Genomic DNA, 24756 nt, shown 5'->3' with positions numbered 1-24756 from the left:
CCCAGGTTAACTGGTTTTGGTGGGAAAGAAAAAAAGCTATTCTCTGGATTTGAGACTATAACTTCTCCAGAGCTGTGATGTATTTTGTGGTGAACAAGAGCTTTCAGGCGCAGGCTAGACTATCGTGAGGCAAGGACTGTGTGACATTCATTGTGCTCTCAACGGAGACTTGCTGCAAGTTTGACAAGTAATGAATTTGACACCTTTAAATTGCTTTCAGTGAATTTTTTCTGGAATGCTGTGTTCCATTTTCCTGAAAACACTGAAAAGGAGGGAATTGAAGGTAGTCTGAAACTGCTGCGAACGAAGATGTACACAAAAGTATTCATAGTGGAAAGCAAGATTTGCAGTTCTGCATTTTGCGTAATATTTACAGGAGTGCATAATTGTGCGACCTGTTTTGGATGTGTATAAAGCTACACGTTCTCTCAAACTCTTCCACACAGCTTCCAAGGAGCATTTGAGAGGGTACTACTGACACTGATACAAGTCATAAACGGTGTTAATATGGACACACTATACCTTGGAGGATAATAAAAAATAATTTATTTGATATTTAAAAAGTCACAAATTAAACTTTTGAACAGTTAGTTGAATACACCTGGGCTGTTGGTTGACATCCAGCTGAATATGAGCCAGCAGTGTGCCCAGGGGGCCAGAAAGGCCCATAGCATCCTGGCCTGTATCAGGAATAGTGTGGCCAGCAGGACTAGGGGAGTGATCGTCACCCTGTACTCAGCACTGGTGAAGCCCCACCTCGAGTACTGTGTTTAGTTTTGGGCCCCTCACTACAAGAAAGACATTGAGATTCTGGAGCGTGTCCAGAGAAGGGCAGTGAAGCTGGTGAGGGGTCTGGAGCTCAAGTCTTATGAGGAGCGGCTGAAGGAACTGGGGTTTTTCAGCCTGGAGAAAAGGAGGCTGAGAGGAGACCTTATCACTCTCTACAACTACCTGAAAGGAGGTTGTAGAGAGGTGGGGGTCAGACTCTTCTCCCAGGTAGCAAGTGATAGAACAAGATGAAACAGCCTCGAGTTGCACCAGGGGAGGTTTAGATTGGATATTAGGAAAAATTTCTTCACAGAAAGGCTTATCAAACATTGGAACAGGCTGCCCAGGGCAGTGGTGGAGTCACCATCCCTGGAGGTATTTAAAAGACAGGTAGACGTGGTGCTGAGGGACATGGTTTAGTGGTGGTTTTGGCAGTGTTGAGTTGATGGTTGGACTCAATGATCTTAAAGGTTCCATCCAACCTAGACGATTGTATGATTCTATGAATAAACTTGCCCTGTAGTAATGATTAGAGTGTTTAATTACAGAACCCTGTTGTTTTGCCGTAAGCAAAGGTTTTTTTTTTTTTTTCCTTTTATAAAGCAATTCAAGCCTATTTTTTACTGTATACTATCTTTTCTTTTCTAATAAGTAGTGTGGTTTCTCCCCCCCCCCAGCAATTTGTTTGTAAATGGGATGTTTTAGTCATGTCACAGGACTCAACCCACTCCTGTGGGTTCATTGCTGAGGGAAACAAATCATACGCCTAGGCATGAGTCGTGGTTCTTGCCTGTGTCTGAGAAAAGTACTACACTGGGTGTCGCATTTTAGTGAACCTTTTGCATAGTGTGTTCCCTTGGTCTGATATGAATTGTTGTTACATTTTTCTGATATTTTGGAGATTTTTACCTGAGTTACTTCTCTTTCTTTTTCTTCTTTTACCTTAGTTTAGGCATAAACTGGTTGAAGAAACAGCCATGTGCCTGCAAAGCTGTTAGAGAAACACATGATACCAGGCTGACAAATCTAAATGCTTATCTTGTGTGATACTATTGATTGATAGAACATTTTGGGTACCAGTTAAGTTTCTTGTTTTGTCTCTGAGAGCCTGAGGATGTTTAATGGATGCATGTTGCATTCGTGATTGCTGAACAACTCAGACTTAGAATTTCCCTGTCTTAGAAACACTTGGAATGGATGAAAAGATTATTTCATAGCATAGTTTGTACTAAACTGCACCTTTAAAAACAACTGCTTGCTCTATAAGACTGAATTTGTGCAATGGCTGGCTCACTATTCACAGACCAGCGTTCCCTGCCCAGGATAACTCCACAATGTTCTGCCTAACGCTCTGGAGAAAGAAGGTGAGAGCAGGTTATGCTCCCTGGATATGAAGCGTTAAGGCAAAAGAATAGAAGCTTGTTTGTCTTGTAGAAATTGTGATTTCCAGTTGCTGATACTTTATTGATGCCAACAAATATTTTTCAAGTGCATCTGCCAGAAAAGTGAGTTAAAATGGCACCCCAAGGTACGGGCTTTCTCAGTCTTTTTTCTTGTCTGCTTGGTGCAAATTTTTTTATTCGTAAACCTCAGGCTGTGATTTCCTCAAAATTGAAGTGTAAGCAATTTCAGAGCAGGTCGTTACTCTAATGGAAGATCCTGAAGGAAATAACAAGTTTTATTGGACATTACTAGTTGGTTGTTATAACTATGCCATGATGACTGGCCAGGACTGGAGAGAAAAGGCCTGATATGCTTTGGTGGTATTTATTTTAGGACAGTTGATGTGGAGAAACAAAGTTGAGCGACTGAAGAACCCAAACCAAAAAGGCAGGACCATAAGGTCAACAAATCAGCATACTGCTTTTCTGGTTCCAGTTTTCCATGTAGGGACCCATGACCTGCTTCCTTCCATGTGCCTGGGTACAAGAGGTCAAATACCCTGCAGTTCACCACACAATTTTTCTCTTTAGAAATAGTATGGTTAGAAAGATAAGACTCAGGGTCTGGCAGCGACATGTGATTGAAAAGTATCTGGCTGAAGCTTAGAGTAAATAAGACAGATGTTTTGTTGCTAGGAAAAAAAAAAAAAAAAGACCTTCAAAGAACTGATCATGGTGTTGGCCTTTCAGTTGCTTGAAAATGATTCTCTACCAGTTTTTAAAGTAATGTGATACTTCAGATGCCTGCGACACTGCTGTGTGTGGCTATGTAAATAGTGTCCCTCTGGCAACTTGCTCTGCTTGGTTCTGACATAGACAGCTGTTTGGAAAGACTGGGACATCTAACAGATGCTATGAAACTCTTTACAGATATAATCGGTAGGTATTCTGGTGGTACAGAAACATAGAATTAGTTTTCAATGCACTCTCTTTTCTCTACAAGTAATGCTGATCTTCAGAAGTTGATGATAAAATAAATGAAACACCTGTCCTATTTGTGCATTGTTGCTTTGAGTGTGGTTATATTAATAGGGAAATTAAGCAAGGTCTTTACTAAATCCCATGAGCGTTTTACCTTTATCAACTCTTTACATCTCTTGCAGAAAAAAAATGTTCAGATATTATTTCGGTATTGTCAGTAGGAAAAAGTGTGCGTTCACAATGTTTGTTAGCCACCAAAATTGTGCTAGGTGCAGAATACAGAAACAGAGTGCTAAATGTTCCAGTGTGGCCAATACAAAGAAGACAGTGAGTCCATGGGGCGAGATTTGAATGCTCCAGCTTGGATGCCTAAAGTATACAGCATAAATTCCTTTTTAGATCTTTATTTCTTCACTGTTGTTTAGTGACAGTCTTTGTTGTTGCACAATGTATAAATTCAGTGACTATTTTAAGTATCATGTCAATGTTATAGTAATTATGTTGCACTAAATTCTCATTTTGTGTATACATGTTGTTCAGAACTTTTCTATAGTTTTGTTTCACTAAAAAATGGAGTTTTATTATTATCAGAACTTGCTATCTGTGTCTACATTAAAGTTCACTTCTCCTTATCTCAAAGTAAGAAAAGTGTCTGTAAAGGATGCTTCAGCACATTTTTGCAAATCACCGTCCTGCAGACATGTCAAGTTTTCTGCTAGAGTATTGCTGCTGCTGCTGCGGCTGCTGTTCACTTTTTAGTGTTAGTCCCCATGAGTGAAGTGCCAGATTCAGACATACAAAGAATAGCCCATATCCAAATTATAGTTTAGATAGTTTGACAGCTGTCAAATACGTTGTTTTTTTTTTTTTCCTACCTCAATGTTACAACATATGCTTCTCTCTGAGGGAGGCAAAAGCTTTCTGTCGATAACCTTATTGCTTGGCTTCTGTTGAGATGGCTGAGTGCTGCTGAACTGTGTCCTAAAAGTTACTGTGGCACATAAGCCTGTACAGTCACTCATGTGTCTACTGTTGGGCTCTTCCAGATCCATAGTGTGGCTGACAGAGCAAAAGTAGTTGAAATGAATGCCTTTGTATGTTGTCACCGTAGCTCTTCATTCACTGTTCAACTCACTATTGTGTCACCATTCACCTCATTAAGTGTCTAGTTACTTTAATAGGCTTTTTTGACACCTTTTTTCCCCAATTGCAAAGTGTTTGGCTGATGGTTTGCAGATGAACTGAAAGACCTCATCATGCTCAGAAAGGAGCCACTGCCATAATGGAAGCTACAGGTTACGGCAAAGAACTGCAGGGCTAAGTGAAAAAGAATTGGCAAAGGTTTAGATATTAGTACCAAGATATGTCAGTGAGAAGGTATAGGATTAGACTGTGTGGCACTGGAAGCACGGTGGTTCTGCCAGTACTTATTAAAGGAGCAGAAACTTTCAGGGATGAAAACCGCATTGAGTTGTTTTTTTTTTTTTCCAAATGTCAAATTAACATTGTTTATGTGTTGAATTTACAGTTGCTTTTTTCCTTTTTATTCTTTCAATGGTGATTATTTAGGAGAGGAAATTTAGTTCATTGCTTTGATTGTTTTAAGTAGAAGGGTTATTTTCAGATACAAGTGTTAAATCTGTTTAATTATTCTTGTTTTAATTAGTTCTTATTATTGTCTTGAAAGGGGCTGACAATATCAGGAAATACTGGAGTCGTTACTACCAAGGATCCCAAGGGGTAATATTTGTATTAGACAGTGCCTCCTCTGAAGATGATCTAGAAACTGCTAGGAATGAACTGCATTCTGCTCTCCAGCACCCACAGTTATGTACTTTGCCATTTTTAATACTGGCCAATCATCAAGACAAGCCAGCAGCTCGCTCCGTACAAGAGGTATGTTACAATAGCAGCATATTGCCTGTTTGTATTTACTATCTGCACACTACTCACCTGCTATGACTTACTATCCTGGCATCCTGGTTAGGGACTGGCCTCACTTACTCTTCGCTGTAAGTACACAGACCAAGAACAGTCCCAGCCCCTGAGAACTTAGTCCAGTGCACTCTGTGTAGTCTTAGTTACTCTGGAAAACAGACAAGTAATACTTGGAAACAAGCAGTTCTCCTGCTTTCACCATATTTCGCTTAAGGGAGAAAAGACATTTTTAAACTACTCTTATCAAAAGCTGCTGGGACAGTGATTTTTTTTTGTTTAGCTTGGGCTTTTATTTGGTATTAGTTTTAGTCTTGCACTACTCCATTAATCCATTCTGCTTAAAGCAATAGATTGCAGCCATAGCTTGTCTTTTAAGTAAAAGCTTTTTTTCTAAACTGCTGGGTACTGATGTGAGGGCAGAGTTGCAATTCCTGTTCTGAAGTCCTTAACTTGTTCTGATTTCCTTCTTTTAAGGAGTAATGTCTTTGTCTAATTTGTAGCTATCACATAGTAAATTATCTAATTGTTCTGTCCAGTGTAGCTTATGCTCTTAAGTTTCTGAAAAATTCATCTTTCCTACATTCCTATCATGTCACATACCTTTGAGGAAATGCTGAAAGTTACCGATTCTTCATGAGAAGCTCTACTTACTCTTCTGAAGTTGTAGGAAGAAGTTAAAATTTGGTTGTGTCATTCTGTTCATAAATGTCATTTAAAGGACTCTTCCTATTAAAAATTGTATGTCAAATCTCCTGTTTGCTCTGTGAGTGGTGTTTTTTATTACAGAAGAGTGAAGACTATTTCAGCACCTTACTGGGTTGCTGCTTTGTATTTAAACTTGTTGCTTTCTTAGGTGCAATTCTTTGTTTAAAATACAGTCTTTCTTAAAAATGACAATTCAATTCAATGCACAACTTACTGATCTGTAGGATAACTGCTATTTGTACAGTTTCATTGCATGTGCTTTCTGTACTGCTTTATTGCTATTTATGCTTCCTTTCTTAGCCAAAAGAAATAGAGGATAAAATTTAAGCTTATTATGCGTTAAGAAGGAGAAGTGTAAATGTGACTGGAATGTAGTGATGTTTTTAATATAAGAGGACAAGAGTAAGTAAGAACTGTGTAAGGTACACTGTAAAATGTTTTATTAAATTGTTGGTTCTTAAGAACGTATGCTTAGGGGAAAAAAAAAATTGGAGTTAGTATATCAAGTTACATAAAAAGGCAAACTGAAATGATGCAGGGATAGAATCTACAAGTCCCAGCTCTTGTTCATCTAAAAACAGGTTTAGGAAGAACTAATGAATATTTAAAGGAAATGTAATATGGATTTTTATATATCAATTTATGAATTTCTTCTAGTTCATTTTGCAATGTAAAAGCAAAGCATGTATTCCTAAACCTTCCACTTAAAAATGATAATATTCTGAGACACAACTGGTTTAATTTTATTCATCCAAATATACCCATGGTGTTTTGATTTTTACTTTTCCTATAGCAATACAGATTACAATTTCCATCAATGGAAATGCTTTTTTCACATGATTTAAGTATTTTTTATTTTACTACATTTTTCCTTTTTAAAATGGCCAAATTTGGTTTAAAGTTAATTGAGGATTTTGATTATAAATATCATTTAAGAAATGTTTCTTGTCCACTTTCATAAGAATGGTAAACATGCCAGTCAGTTTGATTTATAGCAAATTATACATGTAACTCTCTATTTTGCAGTTGAGCCCATATGGGTAGACATTTGGCCTGAACTTTTGTGTATTTAGAGTTAGCATTTCTTCTCTTTTATTGGGAGTACACTCATTTTCTCCTCATCCATCGTTACCAATTGCGTGATATCTCAATAGAGGAGTAGATCTTTGTATGCTTACAATAGCATTTAAATATGTTTCTACTTATGCTTTTTTTAAAAAAAATAATCTTTTGGTGTATTATCATAGAAAACAAGTCTTGATTGCTACTTTGAGTCTTTATGAAATGCTGAATACAAGAATTTTTATAAATGTGCACAGCATCTGAGTGTTTTCAGAAAAAAAAACACCTCTGTATCAAAAGCTCAGTATACATCTTTGAAATTCTTTACTTAAGAATAGTGGAAAGCAAAATTACAAAAAGAAATGAAGGAGAATGTCCCAAAGTTGGTACTTTGTCCTTGAAAAAATTATGTCCTGTGTTTGCTGTGTATGTAAAGTGGGAGCCTTATTCAGTCAATTTTGCCGATATTAAAATGGAAATTTCTTGCTTTCCTAAAGGCTTTACTATGCTGTTGTCCTCATTATTGAGATGTGAAATGAAAGTAAAATGCTGAATCATAAGACCATTCCTTATTTCAAAAAAAGCATATTTAAGGATTTAACAAAAATAATGTGTTGAGCATTGAGAATTTTATTAGATATTTTTGCAGAACTAAGTCGATTAATTATGGGTATTTCCTTGCTTTTTTTATGTGTCAGAAGAGTGATGAATCACAGCTGAAATTTAGAAGTATGTATGCATTCTTTTAGGCAACAAATTGCCTTTCTTTAATGGATATGAAAGGACCCCTTGGAGTATAATTAAAGAAAATGTCTGAGTTGAGTGGTGCGTAATAGGAATTGTAGAAAAATATTTATCTACAAGAAAAATCCTTCACAAAACTGTACAAGTGCCAAGCAGTTTCTGCAACAGATGTTAGTTACATTTATTGTTGGGAAGTGCAGTTGCTTCAGTTTTTCAAAATTTTATATTTTATTTTAATGTGTTTTCTCCATGCATTGCATAGGTAGAAATGATATTGTAGAAGCTGCATGCTGGAAGTATTAAGCAATGTCATGAATAGTTCAATTCAAAACTGTAATGGCTATTTGTAAGAATATCCAAATAACTTGTTTAATTTATGAAATGTAATTTAACCTAATTGATTTTGCAGGCATGATTGGAGGATATACTTCATAATATTAAAGTGATCATGAAAAATTACAGAAGCTAAGTTGAAATACTAATCAGTAAATGTAATCTTTTTTCCTGTGTTCAATAGCTGCTTAGCTGTTTCCTATTTTTTTTATTTTAAAATTAAATCAAGAAATTAAATTTTACATTTAATTCTAGAAACTATAAATGAAGATGTAATTTTCAATGTTGTGCCTCTTATTTCTCTTATGTCAAATTCTGTGGTGCTTATTCCACCTTCCTATGTGAAAGATATTTGTAAGTTATTTTGTTGTTCCTGTGACAGTAGCACATACTTGTTTTCAAATAGGTGCTAGGTGATTTCAGCTGAGCCATGCTGAAGTATAGACTGTGTATATTAACCAGACTGTAAAACTTAGACAATCATACTTGCAAAATAACCTTATTTTAGATTAAAATTGCAATAATGAAGAATTAATCATATCTAAGTCAGTTCTGACTGCCATTTTTGAAACCTCCTGAATTAGTAAATAAAAATAGTTACAAGTGAAAAATAAATTTAGTTACTCAGCAGATGGGAATATGGTGACATATCAGTTTTGCCACTGTTTCCAAAATACAGGGTGCAATTCTAAAACCATGTACCTAATTATGTATTTTTTTAATAAGTATCTTGCTGATGGCATGTTCTTTTGGTTTTCCATCACAAAAGTGCTTTTGATTATAACAAGTGTTTTTGATTAGTCAGATTTCTGTTACAGGCTTAAAACATTACAGGAGATTTATGGTGATAAAAGCACTGTAAATCGCTTTTCAAGGGAACATCAGTATTGCTGTGATTACAAACTTGTTGATTTTTATTTTGAAATGTATGCTACTTTGTGTAAAAATATTGGAAGCTGGATACTGCAATGGATTCCTGTGATTTGAATCAATATGCAAACAGAGAGTCTCTTTCCTCCCAGGTCAGACCAATATTTAGGAGTCGCAGATAGGATGTGTTGAAAGTTGTCCATAGCCACTGTAGTTTAGGAGCAGGCTATGGTGAGCAAACACTCTTCTGAATCTGTTGAGGACTTCTGGAAGCCATGTAGGACTGGCCAAAGGAGAAACCCAATTGAACCATGAAGCTTTACCAGTTCAGTGGTGAAGCAGCTACATGTTTGGCAGTCTCTTGTTGTTGGAGAGTTTCTTCGTTATTTATATTTAAAGCTGTTTTCAAGATTGCAGTTGGACTAGATGATCATTGCAGGTCCCTTCCAGCTGAACTATTCTATTCTAAGATCACATACGTGAGGACATTCATAGGGTATAACCTTTTGGTGTTTTTTCTTTTAGTTATCCAAAAGTGCAGGCAATTAATAAATTTCTTTGATGTAAATTACTGACCACTAGTACCAGGGGAAATCATTGAAGATCTGTTCTAAATTCCCGTTTTAAAATAGTGTCCTGATCACAAGTGCTTTTTTTATGTCTTGCATACAAGATCTTTAAAGTTGTGTTGCTGATGGGCATGTGAAGCTCCGGAGGAAAGTCTTTTCCATTTTTCTTTTTTCTTCAATAGACCAAGATTAAAAATATCTTTGAATTACAAACAATATTTGCAAAAGTAAGTGTGAAAGGTTGATCCCGTGTTTACATAGGTTGTGATGTATTTATCTATTTGAGAATATTTTAAGGCATTTGGGTTTTGAATTGTGGACAGTGTTTCATTTGGTTTTCTGCTAGCAGAAAAGTGGAGGGTGACTCTCCTTGTGAAAAGAGCCACCTCAGGGATGTGAGGGCTGATATCTGTTACTCTGCCAGTTTCTTCTCTGTTGTTTATGTCTGGAAATAATTTTGTAGATAAACAGTGTCTTATTGATGCCTTAAGTGTCTTAAAGCTAAATAACCTTTGCAGGAGAATGTCCAGGTTTGTCAGCATCTGTGGAGGCTCTTGCTGGTGCCGGCGAGCTGGAGCGCTCCAGAAACTGCACTTTCTGGGCCTGCTGATGCTTTACAGTCTGAGTTGGCTGCATATGACAGGCTTAATTCCAGGATGTAATTACTTTTTATTTTGGCATCTTCATACTATTTTGCCGTAGTTCGTGCCTTTTGCAGTTTCTAGTAGTTAGAGGAAAATAGTTTCTTTCTGAAAAACCTTTCAACGTACCAGTTATAGATGTTGTTACTAACAGTCTGAAAAGCTGCGTTGAACAGTGACGTGTGAGGAGGTTTAGCTTCAGAGAGTATCTCAGCATCTCAGCTAACAGTTTTGAGCAGAGAGTGCCTCTAGCAGCAGGTACTACAAAAACTTAGTCTGAAACTGAGAATGAAAATGGAAGTGCTCTCTGCAGTCTATCCCATCCTCACCCCGGTCGAGCCTCTCAAATTAGTTCACCTATCTGAATTGTTAAAGACCAGCTGTTGCAAATCTGTGTACTTTATGACAGAGACATCCATAGCAAAGTTAAGTTGGGGGCAGATTTTTGGTTCCTCAAGAAACTGTTTGTGGAATGATTTATCTTCAGATTACTGCAGCAAATAGCCAAAATATGGATTCTTACCCTGTTTTGAGATCATAGTGACCTTAATGACCTTAATAATTGCAATCCCCTCACTGCAAATACTTCTTCTCGTCCAAGGTGTATCCCCTGATATTTGAAGATTGTTTTGGAGCTGGACTCCGCTATTTTGAGTATTGGCTGCTTCCTTCACAACTGTGGCCTTTGAGGGAACAGAGGAGTTATTTGTCAGACTTCAGTTATGAACACATTTGCAGGAGAGGAGGACATTATTAAACTGACATTTGGGAAATACTAGTTTTGCCATGTTCTGAACAACGCAGAAATAACTCCTATTTACATGTCTCATAGGAACTCCTGTTCTGATTAAAGAATTTCTTCAGAACTGTTAGGAAGGTGCTTTAGATAGAAAAAGATCCTAAAATAAAATAATGTAAATAAAATCCAATATAAAAAGATAAACAATTTAAATAAAAGTAATCTGTGAGTAGATCCACATCACAGCTAGATGTGAACAGCAAAATTAGCACTGACACAGGCTGCCCAGGGAGGTTGTGGAGTCCCCTTCCCTGGAGATTTTCAAGACCCGCCTGGATGCAGTCCTGAGTAACGTGCTCTGGGCAATCCTGCTTTGGCAGGGGAGTTGGGCTAGATGATCCCTAGAGGTCCCTTCCAACTCTGAAAATTCTGTGATTCCATGAAAATAATTTCATACAGTTACAAATCTGTGTTCAATGTAAATATTTAGCAGGTAGTGTTTGCTTTAGTTGTTGGTAGCTAGAATGCTCATGCTAATAGCAAGTTGTGTAGTACATATTATTATCATATAAAGAAATTTAAACGAGAAATGGAAGAAGCTGGATTTGTCTGTTGTCTTTAAGTCACTAGCATGGGAGGAAATAATGGTGAGCAAAGAAAAAGAAATAAGGATGATCTGAAAAGGAATTGTAAAGTCTGTTTAAGGATTTGTAATGCAATCTAGAATGGGTCTACTTTTTGTGAAGATTCCTTTATGAAAAGGGGATGTGAAGAATCCACACACTAAGCATTCTTCTTCTTTACATGGATTTCTGTTTCAGTTATGTTTTACAATAAACAAAGCCATGGCAGATAAAATCCCCAATATATTTTCATTAGCTTGAAAGATTAATTGGAATTGGTGATAATTTTAGGTGAATAATACAGCTTACAAATAACCATGCTGTATCAATGTAGGTGGCCCGTTTAACAGAGAAAATTATATCTCTGAATGGGAAATTCCTAGTCCTGCTCTTGACAAAGTAAGTTGGAAGTGTGCCCCTAGAACCTTTGAAATGGAGTGACCCTCCTGAAGATACAGACAAAAATGCTTGAGCACACCTGCATACATGCACATATTGCACAATATAGAGGGAGCTGGAGAACAGGAGTAGCTAAGACACAGGAGTGGACATACTGTCCACATGCACCAATTTCACAACATCAGACTGTCCTAAGAGAAGTAAATCTCGTGAGTGGCCTTTGCAGCTAATGGTGCCAAGTACAGGTCTGCAAACAAGCTGCATGTTTTGGAGTAGATTTTGGAGACTATTGCTGTGTATAATTTGAACATCAATAACTTGATTTTTAAAGCACTTTGTGTGTCTGCAAATAGCTGGTTTATATGTATCCAGATAGGCGTACTTGGAGTATTTCTTTTATCAGCAGTACTGGTTTGCACGCTGGCCTCTTTGCCTATCCCATCCTTCAGGTGTGACAGTCCGACTGTTTGTGTGACCATGTGATGAACTGGTTTGGGCATACAAATAACTTAACTACTCCCTTCCTTCCTCCTGGTCTTGTTTTCAAACAGACTCAGCTCACAAGACAATTGGTTAAATTAGTGTACAGGCACAAACAAGAGGTGGGAGGAAGGTGAGAGCGGAAGTGGTGCTGGTGCAAAACAACGGTGGTGTGGATCTCTAAAACCCAGTAAGACTTGGACCTTTCTCCCTGCTACCTTTCTCACTCAACATTTATTTTTTTTCTTATCCCACTATAGTGAGCCTCAGTAGAGAAAGGTTATACAGGAAATTCTGGGAAATAATTTTTTCCTAGTACTGAACAATGAAGGTTCTGGAGTAGGTGTGCCAGGACTTCTATGGGGGTTGAGAGAGAGGTATGAAAGAAGCATGTATTTTCACTATGTGCTCTCAAAAGTAAACATCCTTGTTGTATTCCTAGCCAAGGAAAAAGAAAGAGAATGTCATTCAAAGAGGAGTTTGTTGGGCTTTCAGAACTAAACGGTGACTGTGAACGTAGAGCATAATCTGTATAAATAAAAAGTGATTTAGAGATACTTTCAAATGCTTTCAGATACAAAAATCTGTTTTCAACTTTTAGTAGGTGTTTTTCATAAATATTTGTATACTTATGAATGCTTATGTAGTATTCATTAAAGACTGCTGGAGCTGAGAAGAGTGCAACTTTTAGATTTCTTTCTGAAACGTTTTTTGCATGGTCAAAAGTTGCTGGGCTTTAGTAGAGAATTAAATAAATCCTGAGGCCTGTCGGATACAAATTTGACTTCATGATTGTTATGATCCTTTTGGGCCTCTATGCCTGTGATACTGCTGTTCAGAGGAATTCCTGAGTGCTCAAAAATTTAATTACTGTTTGAGACATTTTGCATGAGCGAGAGAAGATGTATTTCATTCAGAGTAACTGATTCAAATGGAACAAAATAGTAGCTATGTAACTGCTTTCCAAATACAACAATTTTTACAAAAAAAAGGTCTTAGGATCAGATGAAAAAGAATGGAGAAGTATTTAGTAATGCATTGGATCAAGTCTGTGAAAACTCTGCTATTGTATAACTGATTTAGGATGTTTTCCTTTCAGATATCCTTATATTTATTAGAATGAATTCTTGAGTGCAAGAATCCAACCTGCTGCTTTTTAAAAGATGAGGATGTGTCCTTTTTTTTTTTTTTTTAAGAGAATGTATCAGAATGTCTTTCGTACTAAAATAAATTTATTGATGGAAGGGCAGTTAACTGTATTGTGAACCTTCTATTTGCCAAGCAAGAGGCTCTCAGATAATTTTGAGTAGCTTAACTTTTTTTCTGTATCATTTGTTTTTAGTACTCAATATAAGAGAAGTAAACTTTAAAAAAATTTTTTTACAGTTGATTATGATCACATAATCTTCATTACATTAGAGTAGGCATGCATTTTATGAAATCAATTTCTGGTCGCAGTCCATTCTGCAGGAATTAGATACACTGCATGGGAAATCATGAGCATCTTTATTGGTCATGCCAGGGAGGTTCAAGATAACTGACCAGGAGAAAATTTATCCATTTCATATCCATGTAGGTATTTAAAGTTGGAATTTCATTATATGCCTCAAAAGTAGAACATTTTCAGCTGCATCAGTACTACCTGCGCTGTGAAGTAACATAGATCAATATTGTCTGTAATTCCCAACGTCTCGAAGAGCTTGCTGGGAACATGTGTATGCAGAGTTTCTTTAACCCTGTATCAGACAGAAGGTGATCAGAGTTCAGCTTGGGTATGGGATGCTTTTGGTACCTCTTCAAACTCAGCATTACTGAAGATGCTTGAGGGGAATTTCTCTTGAGTATGAGCTGTACCATGAGGGGAAGCAAAACGGAAAATTGATGTGTCATTGGCCCATCAGAAACTGGAACAGCTTTACATAGGTGAGCGTAAGATTGCTGAGAGGGAATGAACTGTGCATCTCTGGATGTGGAGGTGGTGGCAGACATGTGAGACTTCACAAAACAATGACATTTTTCCAAGTGACAGGAAAGGGAAAGGATCATCTTTGCATCAGCGTTCTGGATGCATGTTACTGGGACAACACTGCAGTTGTCAGAGACCGAGAAGGAAAGACCTACTATTATAAGGTGCGATTAAATCCTTTCCTATCCATTCTCAATACTGAACTGTTTTATTTTCCTGGGATTCCTTCAAGCCATTTTTCTTCTGGAAAAATCTCAGATGCTGTGTAATTGTAAGCATAGCCAAAAAAATAGAATCGTAGAATCATAGAATAGTTTGAGTTGGAAGGCACCGTTAAAGGCCATCTAGTCTAACCACCCTGCAATGAGCAGGGACATCTTCATCATCTAGATCAGGTTGCTCAGAGCCCCATCCAACCTGACCTTGAACACTTTCAGGGATGGGTCATCTACCGCCTTTCTGGGCAACCTGTGCCAGTGTTTCACCACCTTCATTGTAAAAACTTTCTTCCTTATATCTAGTCTGAATCTACCCTCTTTTAGTTTAAAGCCATTACCCCTTGTCCTGTTGCAACAGGTCCTGCTAAAATGTTTGTCCCCATCTTTTCTGTAGTCGCCTTTAACTACTGGCCATAATGAGGTTTCCCCAGAGCCTTCTCTTCTCCAGACTGAAAAACCCCAACTCTCAGCCTGCCCTCACAGGAGAGATGCTCCAGCCCTCTGATTATTTTTGCATCCCTCCTCTGGACCCGCTCCAACAGGTCCATGTCTTCCTGTGCTGAGGGCTTCAGAGCTGGACCAAAGGTTGTTCCCAGGTTATGAGCTTGAGTGTTGGACAGGACATTGTAGATTTTGAAAATGGGATGATCCAGTGATAAGGAGTAACAGGAGGAATGGAAGGGGACTGGTGACAAATTTCCGTGCCGCTTCCCAAGACTTTACTGGCAGTAAAGTAGAAAAGATGAGTAGAGAGTAATCTGGAGTTGAAACAGAAATTAAGAATGGAAGGGAGTTCAGCAAGTTCAAAAGTAGTGAACTGTCCCACAGTTCAGGGAGGATGAGGATGGAGCACTGCTGAGTTTTTGCATAAAGCAGTCCATTGGAGGCCACCTTCTGTAGGGGTGTATGGTGAGAACAATATCCATTATTTCTTCAGAAATCTCTTCTGTCCAGTGCATAATGACATTTGGTTCAAAAAGAGGAAACCATTCTCCCATCCCCTTCTTGCAGTGACTCAGCAGCAAATGCAGACATACCCTTGAAGAAACATGAATTATCCACTCTCTAGCATCTGGGAACAATCCTCTTAAGACTAGAAGCAGAGTTTTTAATATAATGACATTATTCTAATGATGATTTGTTGATACTGCAGCATATCATTAGTCATGCTGGAATCTTTATAAATGTAAATGTTTTCTCAAAATAGTTTAAATGTTTAGAAAATCTATTACAGCAGTCTAACAGTAACTTGTTCTTCTGGAATCTGAACGGCCTGAAATTTTGAGTTAGTCTGGAAAAGAATTATTAGTGAAAGATCATACAAATAAACAAGGAAATGTAGTTTTAAAAAAAATGACAAAACTTGAGGATATTTTTTTTCTTGAAAACGTGCTAATGTGCTATTCAGATTCACGCAGGTGATTCTTATTTTTTTTTCTACTGTTTACAAGAATAGAGTATTAACAGTGCATTGAATAATCCGTGGTGATGCGTACACAAAATTTCTTTAAGTCTTTGCTTTTCTCATTTTCTCTGTTATCTTTGGTTTTTCAGATTCTGCTCAGATGTGGAGTTGCAAGGGTCATAAATACTGTCTTAAAACTAAAGACTCGATATTCTTGTGTAGGCATTTTAAATTTATGCATGCTGAAGTTCCCTGTTCAAGTATTAATATGCACTGCGAGGCATCTAGCAAACTGTTAAAAAAAAAACCCTCAAACAACAAACCCCCCAACTTGCATTAGTGGACGAGCATTTCTTAAAAGGCTGCTCATCTCATCTACACATATGTATAAAGGAGGATAATTGGAATTACTGCATATATTGTTATGTATTTGCTAAAATTGAATTATTTATTTAAAATCAAGTTTTCCCCTCTGTCTCTCTGTCAATACAGGTTTGTTCTGAAAACTTTTCCCAATATTTTTTCATAATGTATTATCACACCATTTGCATTCTTATTTTGGTTTTTTCTGTTACTGTGGTAAGAAATTATTTACTGAAATTGTATGAAAGATTTGAGTGTTTTAAGGATTTCTTTCCTTTGATTTCCTATGGCTTTGTTCTCTTGCAGTAATACCTTTGCAACACACCATATATTAACTACAAATCTACTACCAAATATTCTGTTCTAAATTAGATACCTTTGTTTCTCTTTCCTAATTATGCCTTTACTAGTGGCTGAGGTTAAAGTAAGTGAGTGTGAAATTTGAGGTACTCTTCAGGGTAGAAAAATAAAGATCTTCAGAGTTGTAAAAGAAAAGATACTTTGTAGCCAATATTGAATAAGCAGACTTATCTATGTGATTTTTAAAATGCATTACGTAGGTTAATCTTGCCATATTTCATTCCTTCTGGGTAAGTAGAGACTATCCAATGTTGCTTTCAAAAGCACACGTGCACAGAACTTTGTTAAACAGCCAGTACTCTTCATGGAGTAATTTGGTCTGTTCTGTTTATCAGCTGCTATTTTATTTTAAAATATTTTTTTGTTTGTTTTGGGCTTTCCTGTGGTTTTCTTAGTTGTCTTTAAGAAATTGCTGTATGTTCTTAAAAGATGAACAGAGGCTGCAGAAGTGGTACCACACATTCTTCAAGTATTGCACGTGCCTGCACATCTGTCATGCACCACAAGAGTTCCAACTGTGTAATTTTGGTTGACTACTTTTTCTGTGGATGTATTACCTGTATAATTTCTCATGAAGTTTAGAATGCATGATTTGTTTAAATTAAAGTCATTATTGAATGAAAGTTGATTTTTAACTAAATATTTATATGATGGAGAGAAAATCCCCGATATTTTCCATTATTATTTCTCTTGCTAATTTTCTTAAGGCAATTTTGAAGTTTATCAAAATTTCTCTGTTAGCACTTAAAAAATAATCTTAATCTTAAAAAATCTTCTGAAAAACAAGGTATTCCATTTTGAAGCCAAAATGGAGTGTTGTTAAGGGGGGAGAAAAAGCTTGGTATCTTTGTATTCTGATTTATTATACAGAAGGCTGTTTTTTAACAAAAAAGGGCTTTTTTTTTCTTTTTTCCCTCCACTATTCTCAGTCTCTTTTGATCATTGATCTGGGTGACCCCACGCTCTGGGGTTTTTTCTTCATTTGACATGGACAGATTTTTGAAGTATAGCTCTCCTTTGGGAACCTCAGGCAGTTCCACTTGACTAACCTGTGATCTAATGAGCAGTAATGCAGGGTTACAGTGACCATTTTGTTTGCTTTGAGGGAGGATGGCTAGACAGAGAGTGGGAGAGAGGCGGTGTCTGTGGAGAAAAAAGATGCAGGGTGATCGAACAGTGTGAAAAAGACTTGTTAGCCCACATTAGTGTGCCTGATTTACTTCACAACAGGTCAGGAAAGGCCAAAGGCAGGGTTGTCATTAAATTGCAAAGTTGAAAATCCTGGTATTCAAAAGCATTCAGATTTCTGAAAGTTGTAAATTAGAAAGTTTGTGGTTCATGTTGAATTTGCCAGGAAGATATACAGAAGTACCAGCTTCTCTAAAACATGAAAGGTACATTATAAAATCATGCTGTAAATATAAAAAGAAAACCAGCTTTTTAAAGTACTTTCATGGTTGACTGTTTTACAATGAGACTGGGTGCGAAAGAAAGGCCAAACACTAACAAGGTCGTTGCACTTTCTTTATGAGCCCTGGGGACCCCTTAATTATGTGCCCGTGCTGCTGATTTTGAGATCTGTAGAGTGTATGTGTGCACGTGTTCGTATAGTACATATTTTTTATTTGTATTTATTAAATACACCTATATATACATATATGCGTACATATGTAAAAATAAAATTCTAGCACCAGTTGCCCAGGAATGTAAATTTCGAGTCTTCTGCAGCTTATAATGATTTTTTTATTCCTCATATCCTTTATTGTTGCTCTTGGAATGAACAATAAACACTAATGGTCATACTATTGGTCATGAAATGAGCACAGTTTTATCTTAAATTTACATTTACAAACGCAGAGACCAAAAATCCCATTGTCTTTATATTCTGAAGAATTATTTTTCCTAATAGTAAATGCTGCTTTATAACACTTGAATTGGACTTGACAGCCTGTCTTTTAGACAGGCTAATATACTTTGTCATCTTTGGTTAGTATTTGCAAACTTCTTATTGCTGCTTCACAATTGCAAAAAGAAAAAGTTGGAGCTACCTATTTCTGAATTTACTTTTCCTCTTCTGTTTCATTCACTTATTTGGCAGTGGCCTGAATCTCCATGATTTGAAGCGTACAGCTACCGTGCAGAATATCCTTTGAAGCTGTTGCATTGATAGCCTTTAATTCATAGCAAATTCTTGTCATTGCTGTTTCTGATCTGGCTGGCAGAAAATCGAAGTGCAGCATTTTAGCTATATTATCATTGTGCATTGAAGCAGTAGGTAATAAAACAAATGGGTGGTCTTAGGGGTAAGGTACTACTTTCTGTCTGTTACCAGAAGTTTAACTAATTGATTCTTATTCCTGCTAGCTGTCAAAAATCAGTTTTCCACAACTGCCGTACAACTGTGTTAACTTTAAGATTGTACTATGTGGACAGAGTTTGTTTTACTGATCTTTGTGTCTCTAATTAAGACTAGCAAATGTACAAAATTAAATGTCTGAGAACAGCTGACCTGTTTAAGAGAATTTTTCTTATCTGATTTCAGGAACTGTGCTCCCCTTGATCATTCAAATGATTTCATTGACGTTAAGGGAGTGTCCCTTCTTGGTTAAAAGGAAGAGAAGACAATAGGATGTCAGGCTAATCATGTTGAACATTAACTTTTGCCTTTTACTTTCATTGGATTATGTATTACTACGTGGTGCCAGATGATTCTTGGTTTATCTTCATCCTCTTTCATTTGCTGTGAACATATGGTGTAGTTTTACCTACTGATAAACTGAACTTTACGTGACAGTTGAACATGTGAAACAAAGTACATTTTCTGTATACAGTGCTGCACTTCTCAATGACTTTCCCAGTGCATCACACTGGTTTTTACCACATTGTATAATTCACTTATTAGAATTTTGATTTTAGAATTAATCTATTTTGAAACAGCTGTAGTGTCCAAAGTAGCTTAATGGTTACTAGGCTTGAAGACTAGTCTCAAATAATTTTACCAGGGTACATTTCCATTTTCTCGGTTATTTTAACTGATATTTGGTTGCAGCAACCTGGTGGAGATACGTTTGAGGAAACTGCACTTCACTAGCTTTCTGTGTAGCTTTAGGTCATGTTAGTCAATGGAAACTTATTAGGGCATAAAATGATGGGAAAATGTTTAACAAATCAGAATACTGAATCAGAACACACTTAAGCTTTACTACTATTCTCTTTCCATTGACTTTCTCCATTCCCTAAACAACGTTGTCTGTGCAGTGTCTATACAGTCTTTATTAGCTCTTCTATTTGATTTAATTATTCAGTTACTCAGTGTGTCTGAATTAAGTCATCTCTGCCAATCTGCTTATTACAAAGCATTTGGTCAGTGAGAAGAGACTAATGTCATCTCACTGGACTAATTTTTGAGGGTGTTTGTTTAGGAATCAAGACACTGGAGCAGTATTTCAAAATTTGCTTATAAACAACAGTCAATCTAAGAATAGATTAATGTACTGATAATGCCAGTCGCAGGCAGTGGAAGAGTAAATATTACTTACCCATCTGAAGAACGTGGTCAATTTTCATGTATGCTTGTTGGTTTTCTGAAAGACATGAATCATTTTTGTACCTTGGTGTCTGGAAATTCTTTTAAAAAACACAAAGTTTGCTGCCATGTAAATTGTTTTCACATAATTTTGCCAGGTATTATATTAAAAGATTAAGATCTTTTTTGGTGGTAACACTGTTGCTTGGTTCAGGAAGACTGCTCACAAATGAAGAAGGGATATGGCCAAATGCAGGATTATGGAAAAAACTCCTTCTAGCTCACAATTGCCTTTGAAGAAAGCATTTTATGTAAGACAGAGATGTTAAGTTTTGATATAGGTACTAAAATGCACCATAAAAGTTTTTTCTGTTTATCTGTATGTTGTGTTGTATAACCTTCAGCAAAACCCTATACTTTCCTGCAGGTTAAGCTACAGCTCCTGCACAATATCCACTGTAAAATCCTTAATGGTGTGAAGTGGTTATGAGTTAGTCCATATCATAGATGGGTTACAGCAGAAACAAAATATAGAAGTAGTTCCAGGTGCTGTTTTACTAAAGAAAATGGGTGTGCCTTCTTATATTTCTCTTGGGTCATTATTTGGGTTTCTGCGCTATATTTGAGAAATAGACCTCTAAAATTGGTCTAAACTAGGAATGCAGTAGCTAATATGTTGCATAAAAATGAAGCGTTATGCTATGCCAATGGACTCTGACAATTCAGATTTTAGTAACTGTAATATGGGCTTAAAATACACCCCAGATGTATTTGGCTACCTCTCCTTTTGGAATTCATTCCTTCTGTGCAATAGGAAAAAATCTTGCTTAACTGAGAAAATGAATTCAATAATGCCACCCTTCCCCTGCATAAATAAGAAGGTGGGGGTGGTAATACTATGGTCTGGGAAAGGAAGCAAAAATGCATGCTTGGATATCCTATTGCCGGCTGTTGTGAGGAGTGTGCTTGCCAGAAGTTTCTGGCAAGCTTATTCCTTCCAAACCCTCTCCAAACTCTCCAGGCATTTAAAAAGTCTTTTGCCTGTTCGTCACCTTTCACTTACTTGTGGTGTAGAAGGAATGTTTATTGACTGAAGAACTGCCTGTTTTCAAATCAGGAACATTGAATTAAGTTTTTGTTTTGTTACGTGTTAGCTCATTGACGTTTACTTGACAGCACTGTTGAGATAGGAAGATGGCTGTTAGTGGCCAAACCGGGTCAAAGCTTAAAAGTGTCTGCTCTTGCGCGTAATAAGGCTGAGGATTTGGCTGACGTTTTTTGTGCACGTAGAAGTCAGCAGATCATCAAGTCCCTGACCCTTGTGCAGGGGGATGGATGCTGCAGAAGTGAGCTGTGTTCAAAGGGTAGGTCAGCAAAGCGACATCTCCATTTTTGGTAGAACCTGGCTGAGAGATAATTTAAAAATCTCGTATGTCTGGCAGTGGGGCACGTGGAGCCTCCTTGTGTTAGTTTGATTCAGTCATGGTCTGGTGTTGGAATCCTTTTCTGTGTACTGTCGATCAGGATCTGCATAGGCCTGAATCTCCATAAGGAATTTGAAGACAAAATGAGTAGGGTATGTTAAGTATTACTCGATAAAAATGTCATTTAGAGTCTGTGGCCATAACCAACACCCTGATGGGGAGGAGACCTGGTAGCTAAGTACTGTGCCCTGAAACACTTACTATAGAAGCCAGTTCAGGCAGAGAGGGATTGGAGGGAGAAAACAGATATAATGAAAGAGGAGGAACTTGACTAATGCCCTGGGTAGAACCATGACTGAGGGGAGATTAGAAATGTAGCTGCTTGGATGCCAAATGTTTTGCAAAACTGTCCTTCTCAGGAAGATTCAGATTCATAATTATGTTTCTGTTCATTCCACTCCATTTTATTCTTAGACACACGAAAGCTGAATCAGAGAGACCTCAGTTATAAATCATCATACCAGAGACAATTGGAGTTACATCTGGGACTGCACTGTCCTTTCCTTTGTGGTTTTTAGGCAGAAGGCTGCCTGGATCTTTTAATGCATCTTGTTCCCCATACTTAGGTCTTTAACTGAAATAGTAGCGTAGTATTGGAATGTGTCAGTATTTAATGTATTTGCTTGTCATCTTTGAGGTAAGGAAACAGTCCGCTATATGTTTTTCAGGAATTTAAGCACTGGTAGACTGTCAGATAGAACCGCAAAGCTAGTGGCCACCTAATTACTGGTGATTGCAATGAGATTTTGAATCTGAAGCAGGAATTACGGGCTTATGACAAAAGTTTGGACAAACAGAACAGAAAACAAGACTATGATGTTCCAGCTGGTGCTACCACTCTAATCATTGAATATTTCCATTTTTCTCCTTTTCCGACATGGCTCTGATTCAGCCATCATCACAGTGCTTTTATATGCGTAGGCCCTGATAGACGCAAATTAAAGAACTGTGGTGTCAGTCATAAGAACTGGGGTCATAAGGAGTCCTTCACCATGCATACGTAACTCTTATTGTCAGGGTATTGTCTTCTCTGACTGGAGAATTTATGCAAATCATTTAAGCAATAAACCAGTATGGCAGTTTTCTGGTCCTGGGGCTTTACAATTACTTAAACTTCTCTGTTCTGAAAAGTACAATTTTAAGTATTCTGAGAACCTGCAGTGAATAACTGAAAATTCTTGAGAATACAGTATGTATTGTCTGGGTAATGTGATCAGGTGATGAAGGAAGAGTTGACTTGCCCCACTCAGGATTATCAGTCAGGGACTCACTAAGTTAGTCATTTGACTAAAATAAGTCGAATGCTGGAAAAATGTGCCAAAGCTCATTACGTTACTTTAGTGCAACTGAAAATTAATTTTCTTTTTTGAATTGAGATTGGATTTAAACTTTGAATTTATATCCCAAGTGCAATTTTTAATGTACTGATATAACCTGTCAGTTTGTAACCTGTTTGACAGCAATAGCTGCAAATTATTTGAAAGAGATAGTGATGTTGCTCTGACACTTGAGTGTTGTGTCATTCAAAATCTTTCTTGACCCTTTGAAAAAGATTTTAATTTATTTGATATCAGTCTGGATTTTCTTTTATTGGAATAATTGGAAATAAATTTAGCACTGTCAAGTTCTGAAATGGCATTCCTGAGTTGCCCAAGACATAGATATCTCCTAATTAGTTAATCTGTTATAAAGGAATTATTCGGCATACTTCATTCATTTCAGTATGTGCAGTCAGTTTCACTACCTTCTTATTAAGGATGACTGATCTAGAAACAGTTGAGTTGTTCTCTGAGTTTAATGTTTTTTGAGATCTGTGGTGATTTAATATTCTCTATGGGTGTAATAATTTTCCTCCTTCTTCATTCAGCTATGGTGTTAAAGAATGCAGAAATCATATTTGTATCAAATACTTTTTAGGTATGTGGAACATCCATACTGAAGTGGTCATTTTGCTAGTATAGCCATTGAAAACCATAATTTTCTCTATCTTATAGATTTAAAATTCTCCGTTAGTGTTTAAATTATTTCAGTTGTTTCCATTTCTTTTGCTTGACTGTATGTTCTTAATGGAGTCTTAATTCCTAATTTAGAAGTATTTCAGAATTAGCAAATCAGAATGTGGGTGCTAATATTCAGAATGTAAGTGTTAATATGCAGACCATAAGTGCTAATTTTAATTTTTAAGTGCTCTTTAATTTTGTATTAATAGGCAAAAAGTTGTCTTGGCTAGTTTGTGTAGTGGAGTTGTTTGCAAGCTTTCATAAAATTGTGAATTTTTCCAGCGATGAAAAAGAAAGCTGTAAATCTGATTCACAGTTCTCTTTTATGGACCTTAATTGTTGCTTCATCAGTTACTTTGTTCTTAATTTAGACAGATGGAGCTCTTCAGGAGTCAAGTTTATGGGAGTTTCGTGAAGGTTGGTATAAAGTATTACTGCTGAAAAGTGTGGCAATCCTGTACCTATTAAAGGAATTTGCAACTTGAGCTCCACAAAAGACTCAGCAAGAAACTGATGTAGTTCTATAGAAATGCAGGAAAACTCTGCCAGAAATCCTGCAAAACACCACAGGATTCCACAAATTTAGCATTTTTCAGCTGACTGCACTCTGAACAACTGCTCTCCCTCTCCAGTAGCAATAGATCTGATCAGGACCATCAGTTTCACAACAAATCAAAAGTTTTCTCTGTTGCATCTTCGGACTTTGCTTAGATGGCAGCTTTGTGCGGTGCTTGGCAACAGAAAAATGTTTTCTGATCTGCAACTTTTGTTTCTGGGACAGATATGAATAATTATTCATCACCATGATGTTTATAATTGTCTTACCTGGAAGCACTCTGAAAGTCTTAATTTCTGGTGATAACAGGAAAATTGAAGTCTGCTCTTGTTGAGCAAATTTCTACTTCATGGCTATTGAAAATAGTTGTGTTTCCAAAAGAGTTTGTGTTTGTCACCTTTTTATTTATAACCTCTCTGATTTTAAGTTGGATTTCTATATATCTACCCTTTTAGTACAGTATGTGCTGTTCCTACAGAGGAAGAGTTATGGATACCACCATAATGTTTCTGTTCATGAGCTACGAGAAACTGAGAATAATTTCCAAAATAAAACATCATGATAATTTTCTATGCCAAGCATGGATCAATACCAGAAACCTTCCAACAACCCCATACTACTTCTCCTTTAAATTGTGTGCTGGG

General features: G+C 36.9%; 1 protein-coding gene across 3 annotated transcripts in view; it reads left to right on the top strand.

Moving 5' to 3' along the window:
• ARL15 (ARF like GTPase 15) overlaps positions 1 to 24756 on the top strand; it is a gene marked incomplete at its 3' end in the record, with an annotated part of 224941 nt that overhangs the window by 92911 nt on the left and 107274 nt on the right. Inside the window, exons 4-5 of one of the 3 annotated variants that reach the window (XM_082497701.1) lie at positions 4819 to 5027; positions 7990 to 8058. In XM_082497701.1, the coding sequence (XP_082353827.1) occupies positions 4819 to 5027; positions 7990 to 7995 (215 nt within the window). Of the gene's footprint in view, positions 1 to 4818; positions 5028 to 5605; positions 5704 to 7989; positions 8059 to 24756 lie in introns of those variants that run through there. The other 2 variants (XM_082497700.1, XM_082497699.1) reach the window with 2 other exon arrangements.

Source organism: Vanellus vanellus (genome assembly GCF_965231255.1).
Source record: "Vanellus vanellus genome assembly, chromosome: Z".
NCBI lineage: Eukaryota > Metazoa > Chordata > Aves > Charadriiformes > Charadriidae > Vanellus > Vanellus vanellus.
The sequence above is the reverse complement of the archived record's forward strand: the minus strand, read 5'-3'. Positions and strand labels throughout refer to the sequence as shown.